The sequence below is a fragment of the Cryptomeria japonica genome, chromosome 1 (assembly GCF_030272615.1).
Source record: "Cryptomeria japonica chromosome 1, Sugi_1.0, whole genome shotgun sequence".
Classification (NCBI taxonomy): domain Eukaryota; kingdom Viridiplantae; phylum Streptophyta; class Pinopsida; order Cupressales; family Cupressaceae; genus Cryptomeria; species Cryptomeria japonica.
The window spans coordinates 597,847,923-597,865,198 of NC_081405.1; the positions used below are offsets into that span (position 1 = coordinate 597,847,923).

The following is a 17,276-nucleotide window of genomic DNA, read 5'->3' on the forward strand; positions in this document are numbered from 1 at the left end:
CCTGCCACTGTCCTGGGCTTGATCGGCCACTTTGTAAACTTTGCATTTCCGGATGAGATCTAAAGGTAATCTGGAATGCATCTTTCTTTTCACCTCTAAATCACTTGAGAGATTCATCAAAAAGTCCTCTATCTGAAATTCGTGCTTGTACTTTCTACCAACTGTTTCTTCTACATATCCATAAGGATCAAAATTCTCTCTCAAGGCAAAGCATGAAAATGAATATAAGGCCAACTCCTTTTCTGCATCATCCATGGCTAGAGCATTAGGACATATCTCAACTGAATTCCCTAGTATGATAGGCACAGGAATCCCATTTCCATGCCTGTGTCTGAATGCCTTTGCATAAGTTGCCAATTGCCTAGTCACCTCCAGTAACACTATTCTGTCTGTCGGATATCTTGGCAACATATATGGTGGTGAAGGACACCCATGAACTCTAATATACGTAAACTTCTGAAATTGGATAAACCAAGCACCATACCTCTTTACAAGCTCCTCTGCATCTTGAGATATCCGATTGTGAATCCCACCCTGCAATGTCCTGGTGATGTTCATCGTGAAGGTATCATTAACTAGCTTGTAGTTACTTCCAGGTGGATGATGCAAATGAACATAAGATTCACAGACTCTGACTTCCCCCGGTCCTCTTCCGATCACTCCTCTGTGAGGGAGTCCTGCATATTCAAAACTTCTGATCAAGGCATATATGATGTATGAACTCATGTGGAAGGACTTGGTAGCCTTTAGTCTTCTCAACTGCACGTCCAAGCAATGGCTAATAATTCTAGCCCAATGAATTGTTCCTTTTCCTTGAACTATCACTTGGATGAAGTAGAACATCCACTTCTCAAAATAGAAGGCTTGAGGACCCCTTGTAACTCGATTGAGTAAGGTTATCAAATCTCTGTACTCCTCCTGGAAGTCGATCCTATGTGGTGTGTTTGGAACCTTGCTCAGGCGAGGACGACTCTTGAGTAACCAATTCTTATTGATGATGCTTAAGCAAGTGTCTGGATCATCTTCGTACATGGATCTAGCTCCTTCCAAGCTTTTGTAAATCATATCTTTATGTTCTAGCAGATGGAGGGCCTCACTGATAGCCTCTTCTGAAAGGTAAGCCAAAGTGTTTCCTTCCTTGGACACGATTGATCTGGATTGTGGGTCATAATGGCGGGCACACTCGATCATCAGCTCAGGACACTGGACTGCTGGAGGGAAGCCGGCCGCCTTGATAATGCCACTTTCAATTACTCTCCTTGCGATAGGTGATGGCTTTCCAATGTAAGGGACCTCTCGAAACTTCTTCACACTGAAGTTTCCCAAGTTGGTATCTCCAATGTTGCTCCATTTGGACACGATCTTGGTCTCCAATTCTTCATTCCTTTTTTCTTCCTTCATGAGGGCTGGACGACTAGTGGATGCTCCTGTCTTCGGGGTCGCCATCTTGTCACCTACACAACATTTCATAATGAGTGATATACTTTGCAATGTAGAAATATAGACTGGATTCAAGTTTTAAATTTAGGAAACTTCATGATAAATCTTTGAATTATCATTTCCTAAATATAACTATGCAATTGGAAATTCAAAATTTCAAAATTTGAACAAGGGAGATCTCGCCATACCTCTTCTTGAAAACTAACTCTAAAAAACGATGCAAAATTAGGAAATTCGCTAGGCAAGAATGAAGATCGAAGTCTTCTAGCAAATGCGCCTCCTTTATCAACTTCACCACCTTTTAGTTTTCAACGCCTTGAGGGAGATTCGCTCCAACTCTAGCCTCCAACCAAGTTCGCACTCCTTCTTTGGTTAGATTTCGCACTCTTCCTTGGTTCTCCAAATCGCGCTTGGATAGATGATTAAATGATGGATTAAAATGCTCCAAAATACCTCTCTTATATAGGCGCTCACTATTGCAATTGCCCATAGGCCGACTTGGAAAATAGGCCAAGGAATAAATAAAATTTAAATAAAAGGAGAGGCCGACTTTGGCAAAAACATTAAAAAGACACCTTAAGCGCTTTGAATTTTAATTTAATTTAATAATAATTAATTTAAATGCCTTTGTAATTAAAATTTTGATTTTTTAAAAAGGCCTAAATTAATTATTAAATGATATGCGCCCTTATTAAATGTCAATTTAATTTTTTAAATATTTAAAGTTTTAGCGAAATTGGCGTTTAATGTGTCTTAGAGGACATTGGCGCCTAGGCATGGGAAAAATAAGGGAGATCAAACAACATCGCTCTGGTCCCTGGGAAAGGGACAGGAGCGCCCATGCATTTTGGCCTTGTATTTCTTGCTTTTTACATTCAAAGTCTTATCTTGGACGTCCAAAATGGCATTTTCGTTTGGAATCTTGAGTTTGATTTACTCCATCTTGGGAAGGAGTGCACCTTAAAACACTTTCGCCTTGGTCCCTTGGTGAGGGACAGGAGCGATCTTACTTTTGTCCTTAGTCCTTGTCTTTCCGATTGCCAATTCATGTTGCAGGGCAATCAATGATCTTCATTCGCCCTTTCAATGCATGCTTCACTCGCCCTCTCAAGACAAAATGAGCTCTTCCAATGATTTTCGCCTTGGTCCTCCAGTGAAGGACAGGAGCGATTTTTGCATTATTGCACACATTCATGATCATATCAACTTTCAATAACCTTCAAGGCAAAAAACGTCATTGCTTACTCCATCTTGAGTGTTGGAAACGAAAGTGGCATTCTAAAACTAGGCATACTTGAAGATTTCGCTCTGGTCCCTTGGTGAGGGACAGGAGCGCCCTACCATTTATCTTTGGACTTCATTTTCCAAATCGCCAATTCATGATGTGAGGTAGGCAATGATCATCATCTCTCGTTCTATGCATGTTTTGCTTGCTTTCTCAAGGCAAAATTGATCTTCTTAGGATTTTCGCCCTGGTCCTCCAGTGAAGGACAGGAGCGAATTTTGCATTTGCGCTTAAGATAGTCGATTCTTGGAGTCAATTCCTTGTTCATCGTCCTTCGAAAGACATTTTTGACTTTGCATATCCTTGCCTTGACGTGGTTTTGGAAGGGAATGATTGTTTTTATGAAAATCGCCTTGGTCCTTGAGTGAAGGACAAGAGCGCCTTTTAGTTCTTGGTACAAACCCTTGATCGTGTCATCTTTAAATCACTTTCTGAACGTAGAGTATCACTCCGCCTTCCATCTCGAGTCTTTGAAACGACAGTAGTATTCCAAAATTAGGCATACTTGAAGATTTCGCTCTGGTCCCTTGGTGAGGGACAGGAGCGCCTTAGCCATTTTCATCAAGTCTTGTGGTTTTTTGCAACTTCGTTCTTCTTTGAAGCATTCCAAATATCATCGCCATCTTGTGCCTTGGCCTTGATTCATCCAAATTTGGAGGGAAAGGCTTGATGATGTGCTTTTCGCCCTGGTCCCTTGGAGAGGGACAGGAGCGCCTTGGCCATCATGAGCTCACTTGTGTTTTGCAATCTTTCAAAATTATCTTCAATGGAGTGATTATGCCTTCCTTCATTCATGTCAAACGAAAAACTTGCTTTTCCTTGGCCAGAAACTTGTCTTGAGGGAAAATCGCTCTGGTCCCTTGGAGAGGGACAGGAGCTTCCTTAAAAAATCGCCCTGGTCCCTGGGTGAGGGACAGGAGTGCCTACTGCAACTTGGATCGATTTTCCCCATTGTGGCCCATTCAAGTTATATTCAACGAGCAAAACATACTTCCTTTGTCCTCCTCAAATCGCGAAATCACTTAAATCTTGCAAGGATAAGGCAAACTTGGAATTCAAGCTCCGGTCCGTCAGTGAGGGACAGGAGCGCCTTTATCTTTTTAGGCCCAAAGTTCAACTTTTCATTGCCAACGACTAAGTCTGGATACTCCATTATGCTCGCTTCATCTTTCCTTGCATTCTGGATGCTACAGTTTGATCAACCAAGACCAAAAATGATCTAAATAAGTCATTTCGCCCTGGTCCTTCAGTGAAGGACAAGAGCGATTTTGCCTTAAACCTTAAAAACTTGTCATTTTTGAGTCTTCAAAATCTTCAAAATCCTCAATTAGCGTCCGATCATATCCCCTGGCGACCCTGCACAAAACGATTAAAACAAGTCAATAACCAAGATGCACCAAATATCATTTTCGCCTTAGTCCCTGGGAGAGGGACAGGAGCAATTTTACCTCCATAAGCCAAAATATCCAAAATTTAGGTCCTCAGTCACTTCACAAGGCATAATTAGGTCATTTCTAAGGCCAAGAATCAGTTATCAAGCTATCAAAAATTTGGTCAAAATTTTACCCAGACAAAAATTATCGCACAATTCCATCATTAAAATGCTAATACTTAGACAAAGTTTGAATTTGCCCTCAAAACCCCTGACTGGACCTATCTTGAGACATACCTGACCTTCCTGTCAGGCTCATCCTATTTCAAAATTTGCAACTCTCGGGAGGATGCTCAATAACCTTCAAAAACCTGACTAGACTCGGCCTGAAAATATCCAATAGAAACCCCTAAGGCTTAACCCTAGTCTAGACAACTCACTCACTTAATCAAAACCCTAAGAGCAGAGAGAAGAACAGGCAAAACAAAAGCAAAAAGAGGGGGTCCCCATTCTAATGGGGCGATGTGTGAAATGGTCACAACACATACTTATGAGCTTCTTCTACAGTTTTGGTGGCCCATAGTGGTCTTTTCTTGAGATTTTCTCTAGGTGGGTTTTGAATTTCACCTTCATTTTCCTCAAGATTCTCCCTCTGAAACTCAGGAGTAGGATCTTCATCTATGCTAGGAGCAAGAACATAGACTTCAAGTTCTATAGAACTTTGGGCTTTTATGAAGGCTAAGTCTTCTTCAAAAATTACATCCCTACTAAGTTCAATATGCCTCTGACCAGGTATGTAGATTCTATAGGCCTTGGAGGTTTCACTATATCCAACAAATATCCCCCCTTTTCCTGAAGGCTCTAGTTTTAACCTTTTCTCTTTAGTTACATGGATATAAACAGGGCATCCAAATATTCTAAGATGGCTAATATCTGGCTTTGTTTTAGTAAAAACTTCCTCAGGGGTTTTATCTTCAATATGGGAGTGAGGATATCTATTTTGGATATACACGACAGTGCAGGAGGCTTCTGCCCAAAGATGGGTATCTAGGTTTTGATCAAGAAGCAGAGATTTGACAACTTCTACAATTGTCCTATTTTTCCTCTCAGCTACCCCATTTTGTTGAGGATTATAAGGTATAGTAAACTCCCTCTTAATCCTAGCATTTTTACAAAAATCTTTAAATAGATCTGAGGTGTATTCCCCCCCATTGTCAGTTTTTAGGGTTTTAACTTTATTACTTGAGAAGTTTTCTGTTAGGGTCTTAAATTCTTTAAACTTAGTAAGGATCTCTTCTGATTCTTTACATTTCATAAAGTAGATCCAAGTTTTTCTAGAGTAGTCATCCACAAATATTACATAATACAAAAATCCCCCTAAAGAGGGTACTGACATAGGTCCACATACATCAGAGTGGACTAATTCTAAAACATTACTTGTTTTCCTGGTACTATTTTGAAAAGAGCCCTTAGTATTTTTACTTAGGGCACATCCCTTGCATGCCCCTGAATGATGTTGCATTAACTTGGGTAAACCTATGACAAGGTTTTCGATAAATGATAAAGCTTTGAAATTCAGGTGACCTAGTCTTCTATGCCAAACTTCATTAGCATCTGCAACTTCATGGATTAGGGCCAAGTTGGGCTCTGTGCATAGCTCATATAAGTAACCTTGTCTTTGACCAATGGTTTTGGCTTTCTTGATGGACAAATTCTTTGGCCAAGCCAACACTTTGTTGTCCATGAAGGTCACCCTATACCCATTATCCTCTAGTGTTGAGATGGAGACTAGGTTCCTCTTGATGCCTGGGACATATAGTACTCTTGTAAGCTGTAATGATAAGCCTGACTTCAGTCTAATGATGCAGGTTCCAATTCCTCTGACTGGATATGCAGAGTCATCTCCGATTGTTACTTCCTCATCGATCTCCTCTATCATGGAGTCTAACACTTCTCTGAACCCTGTAATATGTCTGGATGAGCCACTGTCAATCACCCATGAGTTAGTCTTGTTTGATACTTGGTTTGAAAGTGCTGAGTAGAACACATATTTCTCGGAATCATCTTTGTCCTTTGACTTTCCAAATTTGACAAATGTAGCTTGTTTAGATCTTTCAAGACATTTAGCAACATAGTGCCTGAACTTGTCACACCTGAAGCATTGAATATGAGAGAGATCCTTCTTGGAGGTATTCTTGCCTTGATGTCCTTTCCTCTTCTTGAATTGTTTCTTCTTTCTTTTCTTATTGGAGTTGGTGTTTAGAACTTGAAGATCTTCATCTATATTCTTATGCTTGATCCCTTTCTTATTCAACCTTGATTCTTCTTGAAAACAATCCGCTCTTAGCCTCTCAAAATTTGGATATTTAGCCCTTGCACTGATGCTTGAACGAATGTTTCCCAGACACTAGGTAACCCATCTAGAGCAATGAGTGTTAACTCTTTGCTTTGGATTTCGTATCCAAGTGTTGCTAGTTCATCTCTTAGGGTAGATATCCGCATGAAGTAGGCATTGATTGACTCCCCTTTTATCATACTTATATGATTTATCTCTCTTTTTAGAGCCAAGGTTCTGCTTGCATTGGTTATCTCAAATGCATTGTTGAGTGCCTTGAACATATGATGGGCAGTCTCATGTTTCTTTATGATTGGCATAATATTGTTTCTCACTTCGTCAACTATGATCTTGATGGCCTTTTCATTACCCTCAATCCATGTTGTTTTGTCAGGTTCATTCTCAGGTTCTTTAGATTCGACTCTTACAAATGATTCAACTTTACTCTCCTTTAGGATCATCTTAATTCTGAATTTCCATGCTGAGAAATTGTCGCCTCCTTCGAGTCAATCTTCAAATCTAATAGTGCTGGCCATTTGAAGAAATGTGATGTTAGATATCTTCTTGACTTTGAATTTTTCACAAATTTGAATGCCTCAGGTTCGATCTACCGAGGCTCTGATATCATATAAAAGTTCTTCAAATTTCAATTCAAAATCAAGGTATGTATAATGATGTTGTATTGCAATGCAAATATTTCTCACAGTATTACCTTGCTGCATGGAAGGTCCGCACCCGTATTACCTTAGAAGAAGAAGAAGTTCTTCAATTCATAGATGAAGAAAAACTGACTGAACCTACAGATGCAGCTGAGCTAAAACAATTCAAAAGGAATGCTGTCAAAGCCAGAAAACTCATTATTGATTCAGTCAAAGATCACCTAGTCACCTCCATTTCCTCATTCATTACAGCAAGGGAAATATTCAGTCATCTTCAAGGTACTTATGAAATCAACAATCTCAGTAGAACAATTACCTTAAGGCAGCAATTACTTAATATCAAGATGTCAAAGGAAGAATCTGCTGTCTTATTTCATGAGGATTTTAGAACTAAAGAATTAACTAGGTATAATTGGACATAACATGGAAGACAAAGATATTGTCATGATTGCTCTAAATGGTCTACCAGACTCATGGGACTCTTTCATTCAAACCATAGTGGAAGAACTGAATTACCTACTTTTGATCATCTTAAGAATGATTGCATTCATGAAGAGTCTCGTCTTATCACAAGAGGAAAACTCAAAACTCTCAAGTGAATGATCAACATGTACTTGCAACCCAATTCAAGAAAGGTGGCCATTGGAAGAAGAATAATCTTAAGAGGAATAGAGATTTCAGATTATCAAATGCTCAGAATTCTTGGAAGAAGCCAAGAGATCTCTCTCGTGTTTGATGCTTTAGATGTGACAAATTTGGTCACTTGTTAAAGAATGTCAGAATGAACCTCCGCAAAGAGAAGCCAACCTAAATGAAGTCTCAGATCAAAATGAAGAATTCTTATTCATTTCTGCCCTGTCAAGCAGCATTCCCACAGACTGTAACACATGGTTGATTGACAGTGGTGCTTCCAGACAAATCACAGGCTATCATGAGCATCTTTCAGACTTATTAGAGAAAGACACCAGTCTATAGTAGTAATTGGTCATGATGCTAAACATTCGGTAAGAGGTTCTGGCACTAATTCTCTGAATTTAGATTCTGGTATTTCTCTTCACCTTAGTGACATCTTATTTGTCCCTGGAATTAAAAGAAATTTAATTTCCATTTCTGCTCTAGAAGATAAAGGTTATCAAGTTGCATTTTCTGAGGGTAAAGTCCTTGCTTGACCTAAGAAGTCTAGTTTTAAATCTGCTTGTGTAATTGGAAATAGATATGATAGTTTATATAAGCTCTTTGCTAACCTTGTTCAAGCTCTCATTAATGAGGCTCCCGAATCCTGTGAGCTATGGCATAGAAGACTTGGACACTTACATTTTCAAGCACTTCCATCCCTTGGAAAGATAGTCAGAGGTATACCTAAACTCAGTCAAATTCATGATGATACATGCACAGTTGTGCTATAGGTAAAAATGTTAAAAGTCCTTTTCATAAAAGTGAAAGTAGAGCTAAAGATAAACTAGAACTTGTTCACTCTAATTTATGTGGTCCTATGTCTGTAGCATCTCCTAGTGGATTTCTTTATTAAGTAATCTTCATAGATGATTTCTCTAGAAAAACTTGGATCTACTTCTTGAAATCTAAAGAATCCGATGAAGTCTTAAGTAGATTTAAAGAGTTTAAGGCATTGGTTGAAAACATCTCTGATAAAAGAATTAAATGTTTAAGATTTGACAATGGAGGTGAGTATACCTCTGGTAGCTTTCATGAGTTTTGTGTTGAGATAGGAATTAAGAGGGAGTTTTGTGTTCCATACAATCCTCAGCAAAATAGAGTTGCTGAAAGGAAGAATAGAACAATTGTTGAGGCTGCAAAGGCTATGATTCATGATCAAGATTTGCAGACTTTTCTATGGGTTGAGGCTTCTAGAACAATAGTATATATTTAGAATAGATGTCCTCACCGTGTTCTAAATAATATGACTCCTGAATAAGCCTTCACAGGATCCAAATCTGACATCAGTCACTTAAGAATTTTTGGAAGTCTTGTATATGTCCATGTGCCCAAGGAAAAACGAACCAAGTTGGAGCCTTTCGAGAAGAAAGACATGCTAGTTGGATACAGTGAATCCTCCAAGGCCTTCAAGATCTACATTCCAGGTCAAAGGTATGTTGAGGTAAGTAGGGATGTTATTTTTGAAGAAGATATTGCCTTTAAGAAATCAAAAGGTTCTCTTGTTATTGATGAAGTTAATGACAATCAAGATATGAATGTTGATACTAACCCTAAGATTCAGAGGGAGTCTGTTGAGCCTCCACCTCAAGAAGAGCATAATGATCCACCTGAGCCTATGAATCCCACTGATATACCTAGTGACATTGTTGTTAGCAAAAAGAGGCCACTTTGGGTGAGAAACACCATTTAAGAAGCCGAAAGATTTGCAGCTCCCAGTGGCACTTTCCGAGAAAGCAAGAGACCTCAAGTATTCTCCAACTATGTTGCATTAATGAGCAATCTCATTGAGTTTGAACCACAATGTTGAGGAAGCCTTGAGCCAACATGCCTGGAAGCTAGCTATGGATGAAGAATATCAATCGATCATCAAAAATGATGTTTGGGACATCGTGCCTAGACCCAAAGGTAAGTCTGTTGTCTCTTCTAAGTGGTTATTTAAAATTAAACATAATGCTGATGGTAGTAAATATAAAACTAGATTTGTAGCTCGTGGTTTTTCTCAAAAGGAAGACATAGATTATGAAGAAACATTTGCTCCTGTTGCTAGATATACTTCTATTAGAACTATAATAGCCATTGCTACAGCTAAAGGTTGGAAGCTACATCAAATGGATGTTAAGACTGCCTTCCTTAATGGTGTCATTGAAAAAGAAGTTTATATTGAACAACTTGAGGGTTATGAGATTCATGATAGAGAAACTCATGTTTGCAGATTGAAGAAAACTCTATATGGTTTCAAACAGGCCCCTCGTGCTTGGTATGAAAGAATTGATAAGTACAAGTTTAGGGTTTTGTAAGAATGATGCCGACTCTAACATTTACTTTAAGGTATCTAATGATGAAATGCTAATTCTGGTTCTATATGTAGATGGTTTATTTCTCACTGGTAAAGATGAGCTTATTATTAGATGTAAGAAAGAATTAGCTTCAGAATTTGAAATGAAGGATTTAGGTTTAATGCATTATTTTCTAGGTCTAGAAGTATGGCAAAGATCTAACGAAATTTTTCCGAGTCAAGGAATGTATACTATTGATATTTTGAAAAGATTTAGAATGATGGATTGTAAACCTATGTCTACTCCTATGGAATCTAACTTAAAGAAGTTGAGTGTTTCTGCAGCTAACTCTGATTTTGCAGATCCATCGAAGTACAAGCAGTTGATTGGATCATTGATGTATCTAGTTAATACTAGACCAAATATATGCTATGTAGTGAATGCCCTCAGCCAGTTCATGAGCATGCCTAAGCATGTTCATCTTGTTGCAGCCAAGCACATTCTGAGATACTTGCGAGGTACAGTTGGTTATGGGCTGAAGTATCCACTTAAGTCTCCAATAACCTTGGAAAGTTACTCAGATGCAGATTGGGCAGGAAGTGTCAAGGATAGGAAAAGCACCTCAGGATTTTTTTTTAACTTAGGATCCGCAGTGATCTCTTGGGCTTGTAGAAAACAATCCTCAGTTGCACTAAGTACTGCTGAAGCTGAGTATATTGCAGCAAGTGTTGCTTCTAGAGAAGCAGTGTGGCTTTGTAAGCTTCTTGCTGGGTTGTTTGGACAACCTTGGGAACCTATAGTTTTTCATTGTGATAATCAGAGTTGTATCAAGATGTCTGTCAATCCAGTGTTTCATGACAGGTCAAAACATGTGGAAACTCATTATCACTTCATTCGAGATATGGTGCAAAGAGGCGCCATTCAGTTGAAGTATGTCAGCACTGATGAATAGGTTGCAGATATTCTTACCAAGCCTCTGTCCAAAGTGAAATTTGTGTACTTCAGAGACAGACTCGGTGTTGTGGAAAATGAAACCCTGGTTGAGAGGGAGTCTCAACCTCAGTGATACATTGTGTTGTATCAACCACCCTCTGCTGGCAATGTAAGGTGGATCCAGTCTTTGCTTGTGTGCAAGATGAAAGATTATGATATTTTGATTATGTTTTCTTCTCCCTAATTAAGAGGGAGTGTTGATTGTAATTAGGTAGGAGGAGTGGATTCCAATTGCCTTAGGCAACATTGGAATCCGCCCAAAGGGCTGGCCCCTTTCTCCCATAAGGTAACATGTAGGGCTAGGCCCCTTCTCACATCCAACACAAGGGTGGTGTGCTCTATTAAAATAGGGCCTACCCTATAATTCAACACACCACACAATAAGTTTTAAACAATAAAAGGGCGCCAATTCAAATTCAAGAAAGCCGACCTAATTAGAGGCTGAAGTGCATATAAATAAAGGTATGAATGAAGCATTCAAATGAACACACATTAAAAGGCAAATTCTATCTGCAAGAGGTCCGAAATACATCAGTATTAAGGTGAATATCTTTAGCAAAGTGCGAACTCCATCAGCTTCTCTCCATTGTTATCTCTGCTGTTAGGAGAGTGCGAATTCCACAAAAGTGGTGTTCATTCATGCAAACATTAAGGTGAATTTACATCCATTAGTCTACTCCTCATCATGCGAATTGACAGTTGAAGGACCTGCTGTTCTGAAGTTGGTCACAGTCATCAGTTGAAGACATATATATCATCTATCTGCTGTTCAAGGACAAATCTTTGGTTGCTATGTATACCTACTGGTTGGTACAATAAAAGACGGATCTGAAACTTGTTAAGAGGCAGATCTGAGACCACTGGAAAGTTGAAGATGCTATCAGCCCTAAGGGTGAATTGAAATAAGTATTGTAATCAGAATATTATTCATAATCCATAATCAGATCTGAGGATCTTTTCTGGCTGGGTTTTTCCTCCTAGGAGGTTTTCCCAAGGTAATAAGTGTCTTATTCAACTTTGGTCTTATTCAAGTTTGGTTATGTTTCTGTTTGTTCCTAAATCTGAAACTTACTAAATCTAACAACAAACTATCTAAGTTAAAGGTTAATTCTGTTTTCTAAGTTTTCTATTAATCTGAAAGTGTAAAATTAAACACACACAAGGGTTTTGTGCATGATGAGCTCTTTCATAGAGGCAAGGAGCTAGTTCAATTAGGGGCATTAGAGACAAATAGTGGCAAATAGAGACTCTTTGCATTAGAGACTCTTTGCCTACAGAGACTCTTTGCTAGTAAAATTTAACACTTCCTTGCATTAGAGACTCTTTGCCAACAAAAAATGAATTTGAAATGAACGTTTTTGCCAAACGAGTGGATGGAATTTGGTTTCACAAATCTAGCAGATGACAAATAGTGGCAAAGTACATGTATTCTATTAGTTTTTGGGGTGCGACAGAACAAGTTGTATAATTTTTAGATCCTCTCGTAAAAGTCTCGAGACTAGTAGATGGGGGTAAATACCCCATGGATATTTGTATGAGGTCATGTATAGGGCGAAGGTGGTGATGAGGGGTAGGATGGAAAATAACAATGACATGTTTATGCCATTATGGGACATAATTGATAGAAGATGGGATCAATAAATGCACTCTCCTCTCCATGTTGCAAGATACTATTTCAATCGAACATTGTTATATAACTCTTTATTCAGACATGATGATGTTGAGGTCACACAAGGCTTGTTCATAGGCATGGAGAAAATATTTTCTAACATAGAAACATTGCAGGCAGCTATGACAAAGTGGCCAATGTACAAGCAAGCAATGGGTTTTTTGTCATCTAAGGCTATTGTGGAAGGCATGAAGACTTTAAAATCAGGTGAACTCTATACAATTTTGACAATCTCTTTGTTTTGTGGTTATGTACATTAAATGTATTAAGATTTAAATATATTCTTACATGATATAATGTGTTTTTTAGCACAATGGTGGGATTTTTTGGTCACAAAACAAAAAATATAAGATGGATGTTGAGATGAGTCAGCCATGTGGTTCATCCAAGTGTTTTTGAACACATGCATTCCAAGAAACGCAATCATCTAACACAACAATAAATGAATGACTTGGTGTTTGTTCACCACAACCTCCGCTTTAAGCTAAAGAAAGTTCAAGGTTAGACTTTTAGTATATATTTGTAATCATAGTTGTAATTGTATTCACTATGTTTTTCACTTGTAAGGCCAAGATTAATTTTTACATGTACTAAATTAGGTACTATTGAGGATGACGACCCAATTGACCTTAATGAGATTGATCCAGAGTTTGAGTGGATTGCTATTGATGATAATATTCTTTAGCCTGAGGATTTTGAGATCCCAATGGAGGCCAACTTGGATACTCATGAGATTGAACAACTTAGGAGAGGCTCTAACCCAAGAGCTTCATTATCAATACCTGCAGCTCTCTAGCATAGCTCTATTTGTAGTGCCAAGAATCATTGGCTACATTTGATATTTTGGAACTTTACACTTAGTTTATAGGTTGTCTTTGTACAAACTATATTGTAACTGACATTTTGTCAGCTGTCACCATCTACTTACTATTTATGCACTTTGAAGTATACTCTACACAATCCAATGTAATCAGTGACATGTAGACAAACAAAAAAAATCCATTTTCTACAAATAATGGGTTATACTTTCTATTTTATTTGATCTCTATATCTCTATGCTATGGAAATGTACTTATATTTAAAAAAAACAGTTTTTGACTCTTTTCCTACAATTTTTTCTTTTTTTTTAAATCTGATTTTTTTCACAATTTTTTTGAGATTTTTTCCCAATGTCTGACATCAATTCATAAGCTCATGGAAAATATTGACAGCAGCAAGAATAACGTAATTCAGTTATCTGCATGCCAGAGGTGCTTATCTAGTTGGAAGAGGCATCAGAAAATCAGCAGTATCAATGGAGATTGGATTGAATAAGATGAATACTAAGATGTGTTTGTACATTTGCACATGATCTGTGATATTGCTAAGAACGTGTATGTGGGAAACAATGTTAAAATTGAAAAGGATTGATAAACTGTGTGTTTGTTCCCTCTAGTATTTATTTTTGAATACACTTGCAGCTTGAGGCTTCTTGAGTAATTTTTCTCTCCATTTGGATCTCTCAATGTGGTTAATGCACTACTGAGCACTTTCTTTTCAGACGATCATGTTAATGGTTTCACCAGGGTAACGTCTATTTATTTATATTTAATCAAAGGTTCACTCAACATGAAGGGTACAAAATATTTATACCTAAAATCAAATTATTGCAGGCACAAGAGGGTTAGCTATTTATTCAATATTTTGGGTCAAGTGTTGATTACAGGATTGTAAATCCACCATGGAATCCTTTGGCCATTGATATGTATCCCATATTCAAATTAAGGCTGCCTTGTGCTTCGAGGATTCTGCTATGGTTGGGATTGAATCCCTATCAAAGGAGCATTGGCTGGTAATCTTTAAAAAATGCATATTTATTGTGAACAACTAATTATAAAACATGATGAGATGGTGCATGCAGCACTTTCTGTTCAACAAATTTCAAGAATATAACAACAAAAATAATGTGCATCAATCTGCTAGTTAATTATGTAAAAAGTTATTGATATAACTAGTCAGAACATTACTTGAGACAATTTTTTTCAATCTTCATATAAATTTGTAACAATTGAAGTAACATGAAATCTGGGCCCTGGTCTAGAGCCTAACTGTTGAATATTTCAAACACAACAGCATAAACTGTACTGTATTGCATTGACAATGTGTTTGTATGTTCCAGATGGAAAATGCAGTTCTTCATTCACAGTCCGATCTTCCAACTGTAAGAAGGTTGGACTGATTAATCCAATAATTTAGATCAGCTCATTGGTGGGGACTGTGCCATCTGAAATGTAGTTTGAGGCATTTTCTTTTCTCTTTCTGTTTTGTGATTATTCATTTTAAATGCTCTGTAATGAATTAGCTAAACATATTTTAGAAAGGCAACAATTCAATATATTCTACAAGTTTTCTTGACGTTTTATACATCACACAAGGGTGCAAATATAAGTTTTATAATGGCATAAAATTGTTTATTGACCTTTGCTTTGCCTGGTTCTATCATTGGTATTAAACAGTCCATTTCATATACATACTTTATGATAATCCTTCTGTGCTAATAATTTATACATGTAAATTCATGTTTTGTTGTGGATATTTTATTTATAGAAATTATTTGTCCAACTTGGATGGTCTTATTTTACTTATATAAGATCCTCAAAAAGTGGTTCAATAGTTAAGAACTAAGATAAATTATTGACGAGACATGCACTCAGTCTACAAATTGAAAGCACATTGTTGACGCACTGAGGAAAGTCCTTTGGCCAGAAAAAAATTAACGCCATGCAGAATTCTGGTGCTGAAATTGATTGTTCAAACCCATGTAAAGAGCCCATGTAGATGCATGTAACATAGTTGGGGGTGCCTGGGGTTTTTTAATGTTGGATCCATTTTTTTCGTATTATTGATCAAACTGTTAGACAATGCAAAGTAATGTAACAAACCCAACAACTGCAAACAAACAGGGATCTGCTAAACAACAGCCAAATCTGTAATAATCCCTACTAAATGCACAAATAACAGATACAAAACACTCCAGAAGCAATTATACTTTTTTATAATTTTTTGCCAACAACATAAATTCAAAGGGAAGTCTACCAATCCAATACAACTTACTGAGTACCTGCCTCTTACAAACTCTATACTAACTGATATGTACTGCTCCTGAGAGTTTCTGTCAAGATGATAGGTTCATGCCTGAATGGTTTCATCTGTGCTACGCTCGGCTGCTTTTTCAATGCCACTAACCTTGAAATGAGAGTTCAATGTGTGTTAATTTTTCAAAAGAAGCCCCCTCTTCTGTATTATGCGCTGTTTAATAGACCCAGCTCCTAGCAACCCTAAATCATATGCAGTCAGTCCACAAATGGTGTCAACTAACTGACAATTAATTTCCTCAAAACAGTTGATTCACAATCATAGGCTTTTACTCCTAAATGGGTTGCATTTAATTGGTCAGTCCACCCCTCAATCGGTGGTGTTAACTGCTAGGCACTCAAGGCTCAACCACTGCCTGACTGGAAAACACAAATGCTCAGCCACTGCTCAACTAAAGGACACAAGATTTAGCCGTCTTATTCCTAAAATAAAAAGTGCAACATACACTTCTAAGTTCTAACTAAAGATTATAAGGATCTAAGAGAAGCCACCACAACACATAATTGTACCTGTAAAGACGTAGGCAGCCACTGCAAGCTGGGAAAAGCTCCCACATATAGGAGGGTTCACCATAAGGGAAACAAATGAGATAGGTAGTTGGTGTATTCTACCCTCGTGGTGAGAATAGATGGGTCACAAGCTCATTTGCTACCAACAGTAGGGGATGACAAGTAATAGACAATCTCAACAAGAACTTAAGGGTGCAATGCAACGCAAAGGAGGTGCCACAACTGTTATTTTAAACCCTAGGTATGTTAATCAGATTCATATATTTGATTATGCCCTAGGTTGTAATCAGATTTGCAGTATTTTAGTAATTAATTGTGCCCTAGATTGTATTCAGATTTACAGTATTTAATAAGCCAACATAAATCAGAAATGGAACAGCAGACAAACAAGCATACCCCGGGAAAACCTCCAAGAGGAAAAACCCAGCATGAAAGACCCACAAGTTAGATTATATATTCTCCTCTAAACATAAGTACAATACTTAGCTTGAATCTGATCTGCACATATCAGATCTGTTCCTTGTATACTTCAAAGGCTTGCATCAAGATCCACTATGTCCTCTTGGACAATTTTGCACCAAGCTGAACAAGTTCTCAATCTTCCTTAAGTTCACACCCTTTTAAGACTTCGCACAGCAGAGCTAAATCGCCTTGCATATTATCGAACTTGATTGATTATTGACTTGCAAATTTTCATTTACTTATATGCATCATTTATTCTTTCAAATGTAAGTCGGCCTCCTTGGATTTTGGCGCCAATGTTAAATGGCATGAGTTTAGCATGGCATTGAATAGGGTCACATCACCCTAGGATAGGACCCGGTCCTAAAATGGGGTTCGGATGTTGCCTTAAGGCAATCCGAACCCCTATATCCCTAGTTACAATTAACACTCCCTCTTAACTAGGGAGGAGGAGAATACATAATCT

The 17,276-nt window shown here is 37.9% G+C and overlaps 1 protein-coding gene across 1 annotated transcript; it reads left to right on the forward strand.

Moving 5' to 3' along the window:
- Nucleotides 1-4,667: 4,667 nt before the first annotated feature.
- Nucleotides 4,668-16,638, forward strand: LOC131875537 (uncharacterized mitochondrial protein AtMg00810-like). Its single transcript, XM_059220141.1, has 2 exons — nucleotides 4,668-13,204; nucleotides 13,304-16,638. The coding sequence occupies exon 1, from the start codon at nucleotides 9,996-9,998 to the stop codon at nucleotides 10,992-10,994; it is 999 nt and encodes a 332-aa protein (XP_059076124.1). The 5' UTR covers nucleotides 4,668-9,995; the 3' UTR covers nucleotides 10,995-13,204; nucleotides 13,304-16,638.
- Nucleotides 16,639-17,276: the final 638 nt, after the last annotated feature.